This window comes from Pollachius pollachius, assembly GCF_949987615.1.
Source record: "Pollachius pollachius genome assembly, chromosome: 8".
Classification (NCBI taxonomy): Eukaryota; Metazoa; Chordata; class Actinopteri; order Gadiformes; family Gadidae; genus Pollachius; species Pollachius pollachius.
This window is the reverse complement of record NC_136941.1, coordinates 4,427,791-4,448,648: the sequence shown is the minus strand read 5'-3', so window position 1 is coordinate 4,448,648 and position 20,858 is coordinate 4,427,791. Positions and strand designations below refer to the sequence as shown.

General features: G+C 46.4%; 1 protein-coding gene across 1 annotated transcript in view; it reads left to right on the top strand.

Moving 5' to 3' along the window:
- Positions 1-18,826, top strand: part of itpr3 (inositol 1,4,5-trisphosphate receptor, type 3) — a 43,364-nt gene extending 24,538 nt beyond the window's left edge. The window contains exons 32-60 of the mRNA XM_079742125.1: positions 490-605; positions 1,433-1,568; positions 1,792-1,917; positions 2,153-2,278; positions 2,675-2,795; positions 3,149-3,330; positions 3,707-3,855; positions 4,340-4,448; positions 4,538-4,631; positions 4,876-5,051; positions 5,733-5,895; positions 6,184-6,377; positions 7,029-7,229; positions 7,325-7,435; positions 7,651-7,746; positions 8,237-8,338; positions 8,539-8,622; positions 9,059-9,169; positions 10,010-10,202; positions 11,913-12,032; positions 12,313-12,488; positions 12,883-13,047; positions 13,458-13,644; positions 14,837-14,941; positions 15,255-15,373; positions 16,443-16,608; positions 17,505-17,665; positions 18,031-18,192; positions 18,573-18,826. Coding sequence (XP_079598251.1) covers positions 490-605; positions 1,433-1,568; positions 1,792-1,917; positions 2,153-2,278; positions 2,675-2,795; positions 3,149-3,330; positions 3,707-3,855; positions 4,340-4,448; positions 4,538-4,631; positions 4,876-5,051; positions 5,733-5,895; positions 6,184-6,377; positions 7,029-7,229; positions 7,325-7,435; positions 7,651-7,746; positions 8,237-8,338; positions 8,539-8,622; positions 9,059-9,169; positions 10,010-10,202; positions 11,913-12,032; positions 12,313-12,488; positions 12,883-13,047; positions 13,458-13,644; positions 14,837-14,941; positions 15,255-15,373; positions 16,443-16,608; positions 17,505-17,665; positions 18,031-18,192; positions 18,573-18,695 — 4,074 coding nt within the window. The 3' untranslated portion in view covers positions 18,696-18,826. The remainder of the gene's footprint in view (positions 1-489; positions 606-1,432; positions 1,569-1,791; positions 1,918-2,152; positions 2,279-2,674; positions 2,796-3,148; positions 3,331-3,706; positions 3,856-4,339; positions 4,449-4,537; positions 4,632-4,875; positions 5,052-5,732; positions 5,896-6,183; positions 6,378-7,028; positions 7,230-7,324; positions 7,436-7,650; positions 7,747-8,236; positions 8,339-8,538; positions 8,623-9,058; positions 9,170-10,009; positions 10,203-11,912; positions 12,033-12,312; positions 12,489-12,882; positions 13,048-13,457; positions 13,645-14,836; positions 14,942-15,254; positions 15,374-16,442; positions 16,609-17,504; positions 17,666-18,030; positions 18,193-18,572) is intronic.
- Positions 18,827-20,858: the final 2,032 nt, after the last annotated feature.

Genomic DNA, 20,858 nt, shown 5'->3' with positions numbered 1-20,858 from the left:
TCCTCCCACGCTGTTGGGGCTCCTCCCATGCTGCTGGGGCTCCTCCCACGCTGCTGGGGCTCCTCCCACGCTGTTGGGGCTCCTCCCATGCTGCTGGGGCTCCTCCCACACTGTTGGGGCTCCTCCCACGCTGTTGGGGCTCCTCCCATGCTGCTGGGGCTCCTCCCACGCTGCTGGGGCGCCTCCCACGCTGTTGGGGCTCCTCCCATGCTGCTGAGGCTCCTCCCACAGCCCCATCAGTACCCCTTCAACCACCCACAGAATAAATGTTATACTGTTAGCATTTAGCATCCTTACTAAGACTGCAGTGCCAAGGACATAATATTATATTATTACATTACAAATACTGTACTGTGTTATGTATACAAGGAATAATTATATTATTAACTCTATGTCTGTCTGTCTGTCTGTCTGTCTGTCTGTCTGTCTGTCTGTCTGTCTGTCTGTTTGCCTGTCCGTCTTCCTGCCTGGCTGTCTGTCTGTCCCCAGCTCACCAACGCTGGAGAGGAGGTTGTGGTTTTCTACAACGACAAGACATCCTTCGCCACCATGTTGGATCTGATGGCCGAGAGCAGGGAGGGAGTCAGTGAGAACAGCCCCCTCAGGTAACCACGGTAACCCACCGGGTCACACCTTCCCCCTCAGCCTATTGGCTAGCCCCCCTGAACATCCTCCCCCCCAGCCCATGGCTAAGGGGGAGGGTGTTCAGAGCATCTAGAGCCAGGTGACTTCTGACCCCTACCTATTATTATTATTATTATTATTATTATTATTATTATTATTATTATTATTATTAGAGTCAGATGACCCCTGACCCCTACCTGTAGGCCTCCTAGTGTCTGATGACCCCTGAGCCCTACCTGTAGGCCTCCTAGAGCCAGGTGACCCCTGACTCCTTAAGGACATGAGCATAGGGAGAGCGGTCTGAGAGCATCAGATAGCTCTGTGAGGGTTTGGTTTGGTCTGTTGGTGTTTGGTGTGATTCCAAGCGTGGTTGAACATTTGAATAATAATTCACCCTGCTTTGCATGTGTTTTGCGTCTTTGGTTTGACTAGAATGGATTTGCAGAGTCAAATCCCTGTGTATAGAGTGTGGCTCGAGAGCGAACGCGTAGAGAGCCGCTCCCAGAGTCCAGCTGATCATCATGTTCAGGCCTTTCACTTTACATTGAAGACGCTTGAATATGTAGAACATGTTCAACCTGAACAGCTTTCTGGTGTCTCTCTCTACCTGTCTCTCTGCCTGTTTGTGGTCCATCCTGTCTCTCTCTTTACCTGTCTCTCTACCTGTCTATCTCCATACCTGTCTGTCTCTCCAGATACTACATGTCCCTGGTAGAGCTACTAACTATCTGTCTCTCGACCTGCCTGTCTGAATCTCATCCTGTCTGTCTCTCATCCTGTCCGTCTCTCCACCTGTCTGTCCCTCTAGGTACCACATCTCCCTGGTGGAGCTGCTGGCTGCGTGTGCGGAGGGGAAGAATGTTTACACGGAGATCAAGTGCACCTCTCTGCTGCCCCTAGAGGACGTGGTCCGAGTGGTCACCCACGACGACTGCATTACAGAGGTGGACTGATAGAAATGAGATAGAAATACTTATATAAATCTATATACACATAAATACATATAGATATATGTCTATAGATATGTCGAGATATAGATGTCTCTCTCTCTCTCTCTCTCTCTCTCTCTCTCTCTCTCTGGTTAGATCTATAGATAGATCTAGATCTATAGATAGATCTAGATCTATCTACATGTATGTATCTAGATCTAGATGTGTGTGCTTCCAGGTGAAGGTGGCCTACGTGAACTTTGTGAACCACTGCTACGTGGACACTGAGGTTGAGATGAAGGAGATCTACACCTCCAACCACATCTGGCAGCTCTTCGAGGACTTCACCGTGGACATGGCCAGGGTGGGTCCTGCTGGAGATAGCGCCTCCTCCCCTCTCTCCTCCTCCCCTTTCCACCCTCCTCCGCTCCCTGCCAGCTTCCTCCTCACCAACCTCCTTCCCTCTAGTCATCATCTCCTCTCCTCCTCTCACTCTATTGAAGTTTTATTCAAGTTATTGGAACAACATGGTCTTGATTGGCATTAAAAGTTTCCTCCTCTCCTCCTCTTCCTCCTCCTCCTCCTCCTCCTCTCCTCAGGTGTGCCTGAAGCGCGAGAAGCGTCTGACCGACCCGATCTTGGAGAAGTACCTCATCCACGTGGTGTTCGATACCATCACCGCCTTCTTCAGCTCCCCCTTCTCCGAGAACAGCACCTCCCTACAGGTGAGCAACTCTATCCTACAGGTACCTGTAGCCTACAGGTTAGCACCTGTAGGCTACAGTTTAGTACCTGTAGCCTACAGGTGAGCACATCCTCCCTACAGGTTAGTAATTGTAGCCTACAGGTTAGTGCTTGTAGCCTACAGGTTAGTACTTGTAGCCTACAGGTTAGTACTTGTAGCCTACAGGTTAGCACCTCCCTAAAAGTTAGTTCTTGTAGCAGGTTAGTATCTGTAGCCTAAAGGTTAGTACTTGTACCCTACAGGTTAGTACTTGTACCCTAAAGGTGAGTACCCTACAAGTTGGTAACTCCCTACAGGTGAGCACCTCCCTACCTCCTCATATTTTCTCCCCACTCTCACTCTCTCTCACCACTCCGACCGGTTGTCTCTCGCCCAGACCCACCACACCATCGTGACCCAACTCATGCAGTCCAGTGTTCGGCTGCTGGACTGTCCCTGGCTGCAGCAGCAGCACAGGGGCATCGTGGAGTCCTGCATCAGGACCCTGGCCCTCACTGGTACTGGTCTACCTCTCCCTGTCTCTATGTCTCTCTCTCTCTCTCTCTCTCTCTCTCTCTCTCTCTCTCTCGCTCTCTCTCTCTCTCTCTCTCTCTCTCGCTCTCGCTCTCTCGCGCTCTCTCTCTCTCTCTCTCTCTCTCTCTCTCTCTCGCTCTCTCGCTCTCTCTCTCTCGCTCTCTCTCTCTCTCTCTCTCTCTCTCTCGCTGTCTCTCTATGTCTCTGTCTCTGTCTCTCTGTAGTAGTGTACAGTATATCTTTCTATACATCTATCTATATCTATAGATCTATAGACATAGATGGTAGTAAACCTCAGAGGGGTCGCATGGTAACGCTCCGTCTCCTGTTGCTGTAGCTAAGGGCCGCAGCATCACCCTGCCCCTGGACCTGGAGGGCCAGATCAGCATCATGCTCTCCAGCTCCACCCTCAACTCCCTCTCCCGCTCCAACCCCAACTACAAGTCCTCCACCCGCGGCATACGGCCTACAACTCCCAGCAACCCCTGGGACTACAAGAACATCATCGAGAAGCTACAGGTAGGTGCACCCCTATGATGATACATCTATGTTATCGTTCTATAATATAGATATATTATACTACCAACTCTACAAACTATATATGTGTCTGTGCGTGTGCGTACGTGTCTGCACGCATGTGTTTGTGTACGCATGTTTGTTTGTGTGCACGCGTGTGTTTGTGCACGTGTGTGGGTGTGCGTGCCTGCGTGTGCGTTTATGTGTGTGTGTATGTGCATGTACTTGTACGTGTGTGTGCCTGCGTGAGCGTGTATTCGCATGTGTGTTTGTGTGTGTGTCTGTGTGTGTGTGCTTGTGTATGCACGTGTGCGCGTGCGTGTGTGTGTGTGTGTGTGTGCGTATACGTGCTCCCTGCTTGCCCGCGTGCATGTGTCAGGACATCATCGTGACCCTGGAGGAGCGTCTGAAGCCCCTGGTGGAGGCGGAGCTCTCGGTGCTGGTGGACGTCCTCCACCAACCGGAGCTGCTCTTCCTGGAGGGCACCGAAGTGCGGCAGCGCTGTGAGGCCGGCGGCTTCATCTCCAAGTAGGAACCGCTTAACCAGTTAACCAGTGAACTAACCAGGGAGCCCACCAGTTAACTAACCGGGGGGGGGGGGGGCTAACCAGTTAACTCACCAGGGAGCTCACCGGTTAACCAGTTAACTAACCATGGTGCTCACCAGTTAACTAGCTAGGAAGTCCATCAGTTAAATAACCAGCTAGTTAAACTCCAGTACTGTGTGTGTGTGTGTGTGTGTGTGTGTGTGTGTGTGTGTGTGTCTGTGTGTGTGTACCTGTGTGTCTGTATGTGTGTGTGTGTGTGTGTGTCTGTACCTGTGTGTGTGTGTACCTGTGTGTCTGTACCTGTGTGTGTGCGTGTGTGTGTCTGTGTCTGTACCTGTGTGTGTGTGTGTACCTGTGTGTGTGTGTGTACCTGTGTGTGTGTGTGTGTGTGTGTGTGTGTGTGTGTCTGTACCTGTGTGTGTGTGTGTGTGTGTGTGTGTGTGTGTGTGTGTGTGTGTGTGTAGGCTGATTCAACACACCATGGCCCTCATGTCGTCTGAGGAGAAGTTGTGCATCAAGGTCCTGCGGACGCTGCAAGAGATGCTCATCAGGACGCTGGAGTTTGACGAGAAGGTCAGCGCCGCTCACTAGACTCTGACCATCGTTGACCTGTTAACTAACAAACTAATTTACTAACGACCCCCCTCTGCCGCGCGCTGCAGGGCACGGCCCTGCGGAAGGTGCTGGTGCAGAACTACCTGTACCCCAACAGGAAGAGCACCCCTAAGAGCGAGCTGGTCGACCTGGGGCTCTCAGGTACCTCCTGCTACATGATGCTCCATGGTGCTACATGGGCTAGCCGGCTACCCACATGCTACATGGTGCTACATGGGCTAGCCAGCTACCCACATGCTACATGGTGCTACATGGGCTAGCTGGCTACCCACATGCTACATGGTGCTAGCTGTGTAATGGGGCTAGCCAGCTAGATAACAAATTTGTGTGTGTGTGTGTGTGTGTGTGTGTGTGTGTGTGTGTGTGTGTGTGTGTGTGTGTGCAGTGGGGGAGCAGGAGAGGGACTGGCCGGCCATAGCAGCGATCCAGTGTCGTCTGGACCGGGAGGGGGGCACAAGGCTCTTCATCGACCTGGTGATGAGCACCAAGAACGACAAGATCTTCCAGGAGAGCATCCAGCTGGCCATCTGTCTGCTGGAGGGAGGCAACACCGAGATACAGGTACATACACAGGGATTACACCTGGATTACACCTGGATTATACCTAATACACCTGGACTACACCTGTACTATACTATATACACCTGGATTACACCAGGATTATACCTGGATTATACCTAATACACCTGGATTACACCTGTACTATACTATATACACCTGGATTACACCTGTACTATACTATATACACCTGGATTATACCTAATACACCTGTATTACACCTGTACTATACTATATACACCTGGATTACACCAGGATTATACCTGGATTATACTACATACACCTGGATAACACCTGGACTACACCTGTACTATACTATATACGCCTGGATTATACCTGGTTTATACTACCTACACCTGGTTTACAACTGGATTATAATACCTATACCTGGATTACACCTGGATTACACCTGTACTATACTATAGACACCTGGATTATACAAGATACACCGGTGTTATACAATAACACAGCTGAGGTATATATTTATATCTATCTAGAGTGTAGACCTGTAATGTACTATACACAACTGAGGTATATGCATCTATATCTATCTTGAGTATAGACAAACACCTGTTTTGGACTATGAACATCTGAGGTATATATATGTATCCTTATCTATATATATCTTGAGTATAACCCCGGTATTGTACACATAAACTCAGTGTTCCTCTTCCTATCCGTCAGAACTCGTTCTACAAGCTGATGATGGGCGACAACAAGTCAGAGAAGTTCTTCAAGGTCCTCCACGACCGGATGAAGGAGGCCCAGGTGGACATCAAGGCCACGGTGACCGTCAACGTGGGCGAGATGAGCATCAAGGCCAACGACAAGGAGATGGAGGGCGGAGGTGAGAGGGTGGAGGTAGAGAGGAGAGGGTGGAGGTGAGAGGCTCTAGTTAGAGGAGGTGGAGGGTGGAGGTGAGGAGCTCTAGTTAGAGGGGAGGGGTGGAGGTGAGGAGCTCTCGTTAGAGGGGAGGGGTGGAGGTGAGAGGCTCTAGTTAGAGGCTGTACAGGTGTAGAGCCTCTAACTAGAGCCTCTACTACACCTGTTGCAGGTGTAGTAGATGACCATTAGATGAATGGATGAATCTCTCTCCATGACAATTAGATGAATGGATGAATCTCTCTTTCTAAAGGCTCTGGAGGTATGGGGATTCCAGACCCATCCTTACTGGCCGGTTCGCCTACCATGGCAGGCCCCGCCTCCCTGGCAGCCCAGCCAATAGCGGAGCAGGAGGTGGAGGCGGAGATGGGACCGGTGGTGACCATCATGAAACCCATCCTCCGCTTCCTCCAGCTGCTCTGTGAGAACCACAACCAAGACCTACAGGTTAGTGGTACTACTAACTAACCAACTAACTAACCACAACCATGACCTACAGGTTAGTGGTACTACTAACTAACCAACTAACTAACCACAACCACGACCTACAGGTTAGTGGTAATACTAACTAACCAACTAACTAACCACAGCCATGACCTACACGTTAGTGGTACTACTAACTAACCAACTAACTAACCACAACCACGACCTACAGGTTAGTGGTACTACTAACTAACCAACTAACTAACCCAAACCACGACCTACAGGTTAGTGGTAATACTAACTAACCAACTAACTAACCCAAACCACGACCTACAGGTTAGTGGTAATACTAACTAACCAACTAACTAACTAACCGACTAATTAACCACAACCACAACCTACAGGTTACTCACTAACTCAAAAACCACTACCAGTACCTGCTGGTAAGTGTTACTACTGACTAACTAACTTGATAACTAACAAAACCACAACCACAACCTACTGATTAGTAGTACTACTAGCTAACTAACTCACTCACTAACCAACAAACCCACAACCACAAACTCCAGGTTTCTCACTAACTAACAGACCAAACAAAACCACCACCAGGACCTGCTGGTTAGCAGCTCCCTGACCCACTAGCTGGCGGACGATAACCGGTGTCCCCCCGTGCAGAACTTCCTGCGCTGCCAGAACAACAAGACCAACTACAACCTGGTGTGCGAGACGCTGCAGTTCCTGGACATCATGTGCGGCAGCACCACTGGCGGCCTGGGGCTGCTGGGGCTCTACATCAACGAGTCCAACGTCCACCTCATCACCCAGAGCCTGGAGACCCTCACCGAGTACTGCCAGGGCCCCTGCCAGGAGAACCAGGTCAGCCCCGCGCCCGCCTCGGGTCACAGATCAGGGTTCAGGGGTCACAAGGTCAGAGGTCAGCGGTCGCCGGCTAACCTGTGCGTGTTTTTCAGACGTGCATCGTGACCAACGAGTGCAACGGCATTGACATCATCACGGCGCTCATCCTCAACGACATCAGCCCGCTCTGCCGCTACCGCATGGACATGGTGCTGGAGCTGAAGGTATGCTAACCGCACTGTATCTGCATGGACGTGATGCTAGAGCTAAAGGTATGCTAACCGCACTGTATCTGCATGAATGTGGTGCTGGAGCTAAAGGTATGCTAACCATACTGTATCTAGCATTGACATGGTGCTGGAGCTAAAGGTATGCTAACTGTACTGTAGCTGCATACTGTATGGGTATTGGTTGTCATGGTGTGCCCTCTGGTTACCAGGACAACGCCTCCAAGCTGCTGCTGGCGCTGATGGAGAGTCGTCATGACAGCGAGAACGCAGAAAGAATCCTGTTCAACCTGCGGCCTCGTGAGCTGGTCAGAACACTATATCTATCACTAGCTATATACTATAACTATAACACTGCACTATATCTTTAACTAACTATATAGTATAACAATAAAACTACCATACATCTATTACTAACTATATACTTTAACTATAACTCTGCCCTATATCTTTAACTAACTATATAGTATAACTATAAAACTACCATACATCTATTACTAACTATATACTTTAACTATAACTCTGTCCTATATCTTAAACTAACTATATAGTATAACTATAAAACTACCATACATCTATTACTAACTATATACTTTAACTATAACACTACCGTATATCTATTACTATAAATATAAATCTACCCTATATCTATTAAATATATCACACCAAGTATAGCACTATAACTATTTATACTAACCTATATCTATTACTCTAACTATAAACAATACCCTATATCTATTTTCCATATCATACCTAACTATATTACTGTAACTTTATACACTGTGTGTGTGTGTGTAGGTGGATGTGATCAAGAAGGCGTACCAGCAGGAGAGTGAGTTTGAGGGGGGAGAGGTCTCACCCCGCGAGGTGGGACACAACATCTACATCCTTGCACTACAGGTACGACCTGATTGGTTGGCTACTGGCTCCCTGCTTCACTATTGGCTGGTTGTACATCTCAGCAATGTTGTTTGTTTAATGGGGATAATTCATTCACTGTGTGTGTGTGTGTGCGTGTGCTTGTGTGTGTGTCTTTGTGTGTGTGTGTGTGTGTGTCTTTGTGTGTGTGTGTGTGTGTGTGTGTGTGTGTGTGTGTGTAGCTGGCCAGACACAACAAGGTGCTTCTGACTCTGCTGAAGTCTTTGAAGAAGAGCCAACAGGACGATGAGAGCATCTCCTCCATGGTACTGATGTCCTCCTGCTGACGCGTCTGTCTGACAATGTTGTGGACTAACCTGTCTGATGTGCAGGTCTAACTTGTCTGTCTGACGATGTGGTAAACGAACCTGTCTGATGAGGTGGACTTACCTGTCTGTCTGACGATGTGCCGGTCTAACCTGTCTGTCTGATGTGGTGGACTAACCTGTCTGATGAGGTGGACTTACCTGTCTGTCTGACGATGTGCCGGTCTAACCTGTCTGTCTGATGTGGTAGACTAACCTGTCTGATGAGGTGGACTAACCTGTCTGTCTGACGATGTGCCGGTCTAACCTGTCTGTCTGATGTGGTAAACTAACATGTCTGATGTGTCGGTCTAACCTGTCTGTCTGATGCGGTGGACTAACCTGTCTGTCTGACGATGTGCTGGTCTAACCTGTCTGTCTGATGTGTCTCCCTCAGCTGAACCTGAACAACCGGCCCCTCTCCCAGATGTTGAAGGCCAAGACGCCCACCGCTGTGGCAGAGCCGGACCCCCTGGAGCACTACGACCAGCACACCGCCCAGATAGAGGTACTAACTAGTACTAACTAGTGCTACTACGACCAGCACACCGCCCAGATAGAGGTACTAACTAGTACTAACTAGTGCTACTACGACCAGCACACCGCCCAGATAGAGGTACTAACTAGTACTAACTAGTGCTACTACGACCAGCACACCGCCCAGATAGAGGTACTAACTAGTACTAACTAGTGCTACTACGACCAGCACACCGCCCAGATAGAGGTACTAACTAGTACAACTACGACCAGCACACCGCCCAGATAGAGGTACTAACTAGTACTGACTAGTACTACTACGACCAGCACACTGCCCAGATAGAGGTACTAACTAGTACTACTACGACCAGCACACCGCCCAGATAGAGGTACTAACTAGTACTAACTAGTGTTACTACGACCAGCACACCGCCCAGATAGAGGTACTAACTAGTACTACTACGACCAGCACACCGCCCAGATAGAGGTACTAACTAGTACTAACTAGTAATGTGTGTTAGTATTATAGCTGTAGCAATAATACAGCAGTACTCTGTGTTAGTACTTTAGCTGTCTTAGGACTACAGTAGGACTATGTGTTAGTACTACAGCTGTACTATAGTACTCTAGCTGTCCCAGTACTACAGTAGTAATGTGTGTTAGTACTCTAGCTGTAGCAATAATACAGCAGTACTGTGTGTAAGTACTTTAGCTGTCTTAGGACTACAGTAGGACTATGTGTTAGTACTACAGCTGTACTATAGTACTACAGCTGTACTATAGTACTATAGCTGTCTTAGGACTACAGTAGGACTATGTGTTAGTACTACAGCTGTACTATAGTACTACAGCAGTACTGTGTGTGTTCCAGATCGTGCGTGACGACCGCAGCATGGAGCAGATCGTGTTCCCCGTCCACCCCATCTGTGAGTACCTGACGGAGGAGTCCAAGTTCAGGGTGTTCAACACCACTGAGCAGGACGAGCAGGGGTCAAAGGTCACGCACTTCTTCGACCAGGCGTCCTTCCTGCACGGCGAGATGGAGTGGCAGAAGAAGCTCCGCAGTAAGAACACGTCTAGTTATACCCAGTACTACTAGTTATACTGCTACTCCTAAGATATAACTACTACTAGTCATATTTACGGCAAGATGGAGTGGTATGCCAGTGATATTCTATAGTATGTGTACCAGTATGTATCTATAGTATGTATTATAGTATGTATTATAGTATGTATCTTGACCCCAGGCATGGCAGTGGTATTCTATAGTATGTGTACCAGTATGTATCTATAGTATGTATTATAGTATGTATTATAGTATGTCTCTTGGCCCCAGGCATGCCAGTGGTATTCTATAGTATGTATTATAGTATGTATTATAGTATGTATCTTGTCCCCAGGCATGGCAGTGGTATTCTATAGTATGTGTACCAGTATGTATTATAGTATTTATTATAGTATGTATCGTGTCCCCAGGCATGGCAGTGGTATTCTATAGTATGTGTACCAGTATGTATTATAGTATGTATTATAGTATGTATCTTGACCCCAGGCACAGTGTTGGGAAAGTTCACTTTCTTCGTGAACTAGTTCAAAGTTCAGTTCACAAATCTTAAAATGAACTAGTTCAGTTAAACGTTCATAATTCAAAATTTTGAACTAAGTTCACAGTTCCAAAAAATGAACTAGTACATAGTTCTTTTTTTCAATATGTTGCTGTGAGCTTTTCGTTTTTTCTGGTATTTTGAACATTGAGCCCCCTTTGTGGTTTGTCTAGGATGATATAGAGTGGTTGAATCAAGTATCGTAGCGAAATACGGTTTCTATCGTGTTTTATTGCACATTTAGCGCATTTTGTAAATCCCATTGATTTCTGTTGGAAGACTCATTACTCGTTGGCCGGAAACGGAAAGGGGGGAGTGTTCACGTTTGGTTGTAGTCTTTTCGCTCGGTTCTAGCCCTACTGATGAGACGGAGAACCGAGCGAAAAGACTACAACCAAACGTGAACAGCCCCCCTTTCCGTTTCCGGCCAACAAGCAATGATTCTATGAGATATTCTAGTCCGCTGAGCTATGAGCCAGAGAGAGCTAACGTTATGGATTGTACATATTTATAATTTGAAATTCGTCTCAGCCTTTATATCACAGATACACTAGGGTCTATAGCATATAACCGCGTTGTCTGATTACAGTTTAATTCATTTTCCACAATTGAACAGCTCTCGTTTCGAAGAATAATCACCGTGCCATTTGTTTCAATGGGAATCGCGCTGGTCTATACTTTCAAAATAAAGTGTACATATTTATAATATGAAATTCGTCCCAGCCTTTATTTGACAGATACTATAGGGTCTATAGCATATAACCACATTTTCTGATTTCAGTTTAATGTAACAGTAAGCTGGCAACACCTCAACTGCAAATTAACCGCACGGAGATTACCATGGCAACCGGTCAAACAACACGGCGATCTGCGCGCGCATCCGCCGTGTTGATAGAGAAATAACCCCCCCATTGAACGAAGTTAAACCGAGTGAGCGTGCCGTTCACTGACACCAGAATGAACGAGTTCACAGTAACGTTCATCAGGCAGTAATACAGTACGTTCAGTTCACGTTCGCCCAAAATATGAACGAGTTCATGAACTTTCGTTCAGTGAACGCGTTCAGGCACAACACTGCCCAGGCATGCTGGTGGTATTCTATAGTATGTGTACCAGTATGTATTATAGTATGTATTATAGTATGTATTAAAGTATGTATCTTGGCCCCAGGCATGCCGGTGCTGTTCTGGTTCTCCCGGAGGATGACCCTGTGGGGCTCCATCTCCTTCAACCTGGCCGTATTCATCAACCTCATCATCGCCTTCTTCTACCCCTACGACTCGGGACAAGGTACTAGTAGTATAAGTACTATTACCCCTACGACTCTGAACAAGGTGCTAGTAGTATAAGTACTATTGCCCCTACGACTCTGGACAAGGTACTAGTAGTATTAGTACTATTACCCAGACTCCGGACAAGGTAGTAGTATTAGAACTATTACCCCTACGGCTCTGGACAAGGTGCTAGTAGTATTATTAGTAGTATTAGTACTTCTAGGACTCTGCACAAGGTACTAGTAGTATTAGTACTCCTGCGTGTCCTCCCTCACTCCTCCTCCTGGTCTCCTCAGCCGGGGCGATCGACGACTCCATGCTGCTGATGATGTTCTGGGTTCTGACCGGCCTGTCGCTGCTCTTCCTGCTGAGCCAGCGAGGCGGCCTGCGCCAGCTCACCGTGGCACTCATCCTACGATCCATCTACCACATGGGCATAGGAAACACTCTCATAGTGCTGGGAACCATCAATGTAAGAAACTACATGACCCATCTACCATCTGGGTATAGAGAACGCTCTCTTACTGCTGGGAAAGAAACCCAAAATTGTGGCTATTTCAACAATCTTGCTCGCATACTTGCATCCTTTCTTTTTCATTTTATTCCATTTCAATTTCCATTATCTCACTTTTTAATAATGTTAATCTGTATTATTATTTTAACAAAAAGCCCCACTAGGGACAAGTGTTGTAAATTGACTTTGGCTAAAAACACTATGATGCCAACATCAGATCACTGTCTCAAGCTTATCTACGATTCAGTCTCTATTTAAATAAACCTTAAATAAAATAACGTCAATGTAAGAAACTACATTACCCATCTACCACCTGGGCATGGGCAATTCGTTATGTTTTTTTTGCGTGCAGCTGATCAACAAGATGGTGTTTGTGGTGAGCTTCGTGGGCAACAACGGGACGTTCATCATGGGCTACAAGGCCATGGTGATGGACGTGGAGTTCATCTACCACCTGGCCTACGTCCTGACCTCCACCCTGGGCCTCTGCGTCCACGAGCTCTTCTACAGCATTCTGGTAGGAGACGCTCGGTCCCCCACCATGTAGTCCAGACCCACAGACCTGTGATCTATGTGTGTGTGAGCTGGGTGTGTGTGTGTGTCTGGGTGTGTGTGTGTGTGTGTGTGTGTGTGTGTGACTGCGTGTGTGTGCGTGACCCACGCGTCTGTGTGTGTGTGTGCGTGTGTGTGACTGCGTGTGTGTGCGTGACCCACGCGTGTGTGACCTGCATGTGTGTGACCTGTGTGTGTGTGTGACCTGCGTGTGTGACCTGTGTGTGGGTGTGTGTGTGTGTCCATGTGTTTACCTGCGTGTGTGTGTGTGGGACCTGCGTGTGTGTGCGTGACCCACTTGTGTGTGTGGCCTGCGTGTGTGACCTGTGTGTGTGTGTGTGTGTAACCTGTGTGTGTGTGTGTGTGTGTGTGCAGCTGTTTGACCTGATCTACCGGGAGGAGACGCTGTTCAACGTGATCAAGAGCGTGACGAAGAACGGGCGCTCCATCTTGCTGACGGCGCTGCTGGCCCTCATCCTGGTCTACCTCTTCTCCATCGTGGGCTTCCTCTGCCTCAAGAACGACTTCATCATGGAGGTGGACCCCCTGCTGCCCCTCCCAGGTAACCTCTGACCCCTACCCGGGGACCTCCGACCTCTACCAGGTGACCTCTGACCTCCACCAGGTGACCTCTGACCCCTACCAAGTGACATCTGACCTCTACCGGGTAACCTCTGACCTCTACCAGGTAACTTGACCTCTAACAGCTAACCTCTGATCACTACCAGCTAACCTCTGACCCCTACCGGGTAACCTGACCTCTACCCGGTAACCCCGACATCTACCTGCTACTAAGCTTGCAAAATATAGAGCTACAACCACTTGTAGAAGTTCAGAATGTACTAGCTCTATAGCTAGTAAGCTCTAAAACACCCAGAGTTGTCCCATGTAGAGCTGCATTACTAAGAACATTCATAAAGCTGTAGAGATACACTATCTAGGTTGTAATAAGTAGAGTTGTAGTAAGTAGTTGTAGAGATGCACTATCTAGATTATAATACATAGAGCTATAGTAAGTAGATGTAGAGATATAACACGTAGAGCTATAGTAAGTAGATGTAGAGATATAACACGTAGAGCTATAGTAAGTAGATGTAGAGATACAACACGTAGAGCTATAGTAAGTAGATGTAGCGATACAACACGTAGAGCTATAGTAAGTAGATGTAGAGATACAACACGTAGAGCTATAGTAAGTAGATGTAGCGATATAACACTTAGAGCTATAGTAAGTAGATGTAGAGATATAACACGTAGAGCTATAGTAAGTAGATGTAGCGATACAACACGTAGAGCTATAGTAAGTAGATGTAGAGATACAACACGTAGAGCTATAGTAAGTAGATGTAGCGATATAACACGTAGAGCTATAGTAAGTAGATGTAGAGATATAACACGTACAGCTATAGTAAGTAGATGTAGAGATACAACACGTAGAGCTATAGTAAGTAGATGTAAAGATATAACACGTAGAGCTATAGTAAGTAGATGTAGAGATATAACACGTAGAGCTATAGTAAGTAGATGTAGAGATACAACACGTAGAGCTATAGTAAGTAGATGTAGAGATACAACACGTAGAGCTATAGTAAGTAGATGTAGCGATATAACACTTAGAGCTATAGTAAGTAGATGTAGAGATACAACACGTAGAGCTATAGTAAGTAGATGTAGAGATACAACACGTAGAGCTATAGTAAGTAGATGTAGAGATATAACACCTAGAGCTGTACTAAGTAGATGTGTGGCTCCAGGTCCGCCCCAGAGCGAGGCCACCCAGGACTTCCTGAACTCCTGCTCCTCAGACGGGGTGAGCTGCACCTCAGGGGCCGCCAGCACCGCCCTGCAGGAGGAGGAGGGTCAGTACCACCCCCCGCGTGTTCACATACACACCTACACAGAGATACACATGTAGATAGATCCACCCTACGGGAGGAGGGTGAGTACTACGTCATCGGTACTACGTCATCAGTACTACGTCACCTCCATAAGTTACATCCAAAGCTGCATATAGATATACATGTAGATAGATCCACCCTACAGGAGGTGGAGGGTCAGTACTTCGTCGTCAGTACTACGTCATCAGTACTACGTCACCTCCGTACATACTTAGAGATATGAGTGCAGACAGACCCCCGAGAAGGTGGGTCCCTGACCCGGCGTGTGTTTCAGAGGAGGTGGGCTCCGAGCGGGCCTGTGACACCCTGCTCATGTGCATCGTCACGGTGATGAACCACGGCCTCCGGAACGGGGGCGGAGTCGGGGACGTCCTACGGAAACCCTCCAAAAATGTACCTCACCTTCTACCGTCTACACATCTATAGACCTTCTACCGTCTACATATCTATACACCTTCTGTCTTCTAAATATCTGTACACCTCCTATCATCTCAAATCTATACACCTTCTACCGTCTACACATACACCTTCTACCATCTACACATCTATACACCTTCTATCGTCTACATATCTATACACCTTCTACATCTATACCTCTATACACCTTCTATCGTCTATACCTCTATACACCTTCTATCGTCTATACCTCTATACACCTTCTATCGTCTATACCTCTATACACCTTCTATCGTCTATACATCTATACACCTCCTATCATCTATACATCTATACACCTTCTATCGTCTATACATCTATACACCTTCTATCATCTATACATCTATACACCTTCTATCATCTATACATCTATACACCTTCTATCAACTACACACCTTCTATCATCTATACATCTATACACCTTCTATCAACTATACATCTATACACCTTCTATCAACTACACACCTTCTATCGACTACACATCTATACACCTTCTATCGTCTATACATCTATACACCTTCTATCGACTACACATCTATACACCTTCTATCGTCTATACCTCTATACACCTTCTATCGTCTATACATCTATACACCTTCTATCAACTACACACCTTCTATCGACTACACATCTATACACCTTCTATCGTCTATTCATCTATACACCTTCTATCGTCTATACATCTATACACCTATCATCTTTACATCTATACACCTTCTATAATCAACATATCTATACACCTTCTAACAACAACACCTCTACACACCTTCTATAATCTCCATATCTATACACCTTCTATCATCTATACCTCTATACACCTTCTATCATCTATACGTCTATACACCTTCTACCATCTATACATCTATACACCTTCTATCGTCTATACCTCTATACACCTTCTATCAACTATACCTCTATACACCTCCTATCATCTCCACATCTCTCCGCCCAGCATGTCGGTGGCCGTGCAGACAGTTTGGGGTCCAGAGGTCTGCTGGGGGGTAACAGTGTGTGTTTCTGTCTCCAGGAGCCTCTGTTTCCCGCCAGGGTCCTGTATGATCTGCTCTTCTACTTCATCGTCATCATCATCGTTCTCAACCTCATCTTCGGAGTCATCATCGACACCTTTGCTGACTTGAGGAGCGAGAAACAGAGGAAAGAGGAGATCCTGAAGACCACCTGTTTCATCTGTGGTGGGTACAGCTAACTAACTAGCTAACTGCATAACTTCATCATCTGTGGTGGGTACAGCTAACTAACTAGCCAACTAAATAACTTAATCATCTGTGGTGGGTACAGCTACCTAACTAGCCAACTAAATAACTTAATCATCCGTGGTGGGCACAGCTAACTTACTAGCTAACTACATAACTTCATCATCCGTGGTGGGTACAGCTAACTAACTAGCCAACTAAATAACTTAATTATCTGTGGTGGGTACAGCTACCTAACTAGCCAACTAAATAACTTAATTATCTGTGGTGGGTACAGCTAACTAACTAGCCAACTAAATAACTTAATTATCTGTGGTGGGTACAGCTAGCTTACTAGCTAACTACATAACTTCATCATCTGTGGTGGGTACAGCTAACTAACTAGCCAACTAAATAACTTAATCATCCGTGGTGGGCACAGCTAACTAACTAGCCAACTAAATAACTTCATCATCTGTGGTGGGTAAAGCCAGCAAGGTAACTAACTAAATAACTTCATCATCAGTGGTGGGTACAGTCAACTAGATAACAATCAAAAAAACGAAAGAGTCTGTGGTGGGTAAAGCTAACGAGCTAATTAACTAAGTAGCTAACTAATTCACTAAAACACATTGTGGGAAAAGTGAATCAGCTAACAAGCTAATTAACTAATACATATGTAGTGAATACAGCTTAATAGCTAGCTAACTAACCAACTAACTAACTAACTAACTCAATACCTGACTAATACATCTGTGCGTCAGAAACCAACCCGCTTGAAAGTGGCTTAAAAAGAAGGCTTGAAGATATCCAGTCAGTATATATCTATGGTCTCCGTCCACGGGTTCGCCCTGGACCCGAGGTTTGAGGAGCTCACAGAACTCTGGTGTCTGCAGGTCTGGAGAGAGACAAGTTTGACAACAAGACGGTCTCGTTCGAGGAGCACATCAAGCTGGAGCACAACATCTGGAACTACCTGTACTTCATCGTGCTGATCCGGGAGAAGAACCGCACGGACTACACCGGACCGGAGAGCTACGTGGGGCTCATGATCAAGGTGCACACACACACACACACACACACACACACACACACACACACACACACAAAGACACACACACAGACATATACACACTTACACGCCCGCACGTACGCACAACCACAAAGAATGCACACACACAAAGACACTCACGCAAACACAAAGTTTCGCTCAAAGACACACACCAAGACACATACACACACCAAGACACACACACACACACCGAGACAAACACACACCGAGACACACACACAAAGACCCACACAAAGACACAAACACACACACCAAGACACAAACACACGCACAAAAGGACACACAAACAAAGACACACACACTCGCAAACACACACATACCCCCCCTAAGGTAACACTGTGTGCTTCCAGAACAAGAATCTGGATTGGTTCCCGAGGATGCAGGCGATGTCGCTGGTGGTTACCGACGGCGACGGGGAGCAGAACGAGATGAGGATGCTGCAGGACAAGCTGGGGTCCACCATGAAGGTGGTGACCACCCTGACCACGCAGCTCAACGAGCTGAAGGAGCAGGTAAACACAAACACACACGCACACACACACACACACGCTCACACACACACACACACAAGCACACACACACACACACACACACCCTCACAAACACACACTGTCTCAGACACACAGACACACACACATGCTCACACACATACACACACACGCACACACACACACAAACACACACACACAGACATACCCACACACACACGTACACACACACGCTCACAAACACACACTGTCTCAGACACACACACACACACATGCTCACACACATACACACACACGCACACACACACACACACGCACACACACACACACACACACACACACACACACACACACATACACACACAAACACTGACTGTGTGTGTGTGTGTGTGTGTGTTCTCCAGATGACGGAGCAGAGGAAGAGGAGGCAGAGGATGGGTTTCGCTGACGTCCAGGCGGGAAACGCTGCTGCTGCCGTGGTGCCCCCTAGTGCAGCGGGGGGGAACAGCCTCTCGCACCAAAACTAGTCTCAGACTAACCACATCAACTAGTCATGGACTAACCACATCAACTAGTCATGGACTAACCACATCAACTAGACATGGACTAACCACATCAACTAGTCATGGACTAACCACATCAACTAGACATGGACTAACCACATCAACTAGTCATGGACTAACCACATCAACTAGACATGGACTAACCACATCAACTAGTCATGGACTAACCACATCAACTAGTCATGGACTAACCACATCAACTAGTCATGGACTAACCACATCAACTAGTCATGGACTAACCACATCAACTAGTCATGGACTAACCACATCAACTAGTCATGGACTAACCACATCAACTAGACATGGACTAACCACATCAACTAGTCATGGACTAACCACATCAACTAGTCATGGACTAACCACATCAACTAGTCATGGACATACCACATCAACTAGTCATGGACTAACCACATCAACTAGTCATGGACTAACCACATCAACTAGTCATGGACTAACCACATCAACTAGTCATGGACTAACCACATCAACTAGTCATGGACTAACCACATCAACTAGACATGGACTAACCACATCAACTAGTCATGGACTAACCACATCAACTAGTCATGGACTAACCACATCAACTAGTCATGGACTAACCACATCAACTAGACATGGACTAACCACATCAACTAGTCATGGACTAACCACATCAACTAGTCATGGACTAACCACATCAACTAGTCATGGACTAACCACATCAACTAGACATGGACTAACCACATCAACTAGTCATGGACTAACCACATCAACTAGTCATGGACTAACCACATCAACTAGACATGGACTAACCACATCAACTAGTCATGGACTAACCACATCAACTAGACATGGACTAACCACATCAACTAGTCATGGACATACCACATCAACTAGTCATGGACTAACCACATCAACTAGTCATGGACTAACCACATCAACTAGACATGGACTAACCACATCAACTAGACATGGACTAACCACATCAACTAGACATAGACTAACCACATCAACTAGACATGGACTAACCACATCAACTAGTCATGGACTAACCACATCAACTAGACATGGACTAACCACATCAACTAGTCATGGACTAACCACATCAACTAGACATGGACTAACCACATCAACTAGACATGGACTAACCACATCAACAAGTCATGGACTAACCACATCAACTAGACATGGACTAACCACATCAACTAGACATGGACTAACCACATCAACTAGTCATGGACTAACCACATCAACTAGTCATGGACTAACCACATCAACTAGTCTCAGACTAACCACATCAACTAGACATGGACTAACCACATCAACTAGACATAGACTAACCACATCAACTAGACATGGACTAACCACATCAACTAGACATGGACTAACCACATCAACTAGTCATGGACTAACCACATCAACTAGACATGGACTAACCACATCAACTAGACATAGACTAACCACATCAACTAGACATAGACTAACCACATCAACTAGACATGGACTAACCACATCAACTAGTCATGGACTAACCACATCAACTAGTCATGGACTAACCACATCAACTAGTCATGGACTAACCACATCAACTAGTCATGGACTAACCACATCAACTAGTCATAGACTAACCACATCAACTAGACATGGACTAACCACATCAACTAGACATAGACTAACCACATCAACTTGCCATGGTTTGGTAATGTTAGCATTAGCCATGGTTTGTTAATGTTAGAATTAGCCTTAGTTTGTTAATGTTAGCCTTAGCATCGGGTTGCTAGGCTAGGTGATGATTTTGATTTAAGATATGTTTGAAGACGTGTTTTAGGAGGAATTTGTGTGTTTACTATCACTTACAGGTTTACATTTCACGTGTAAAGTTTGTGTCTGTCTGTGTGCGTTGGGGTGTATGGGGGGCCTACACAATCATGTATCGGGATCGTCACAATGTAAATATTCAACGACATGCCTGCGTACATTCACAAATGGATATTTAGTCAAATGAAAGTCTGAAATCTGAAAGATGTCTGATAATTTAAGTTTGATTTGATGTTTTAAAGAGGATGGTGTGTGCCATGTGAAGGGGGGGCACTGTGCTTCCATGTTTACTATCACACGGTTAATTATGTATCACAGGATTACATCCGC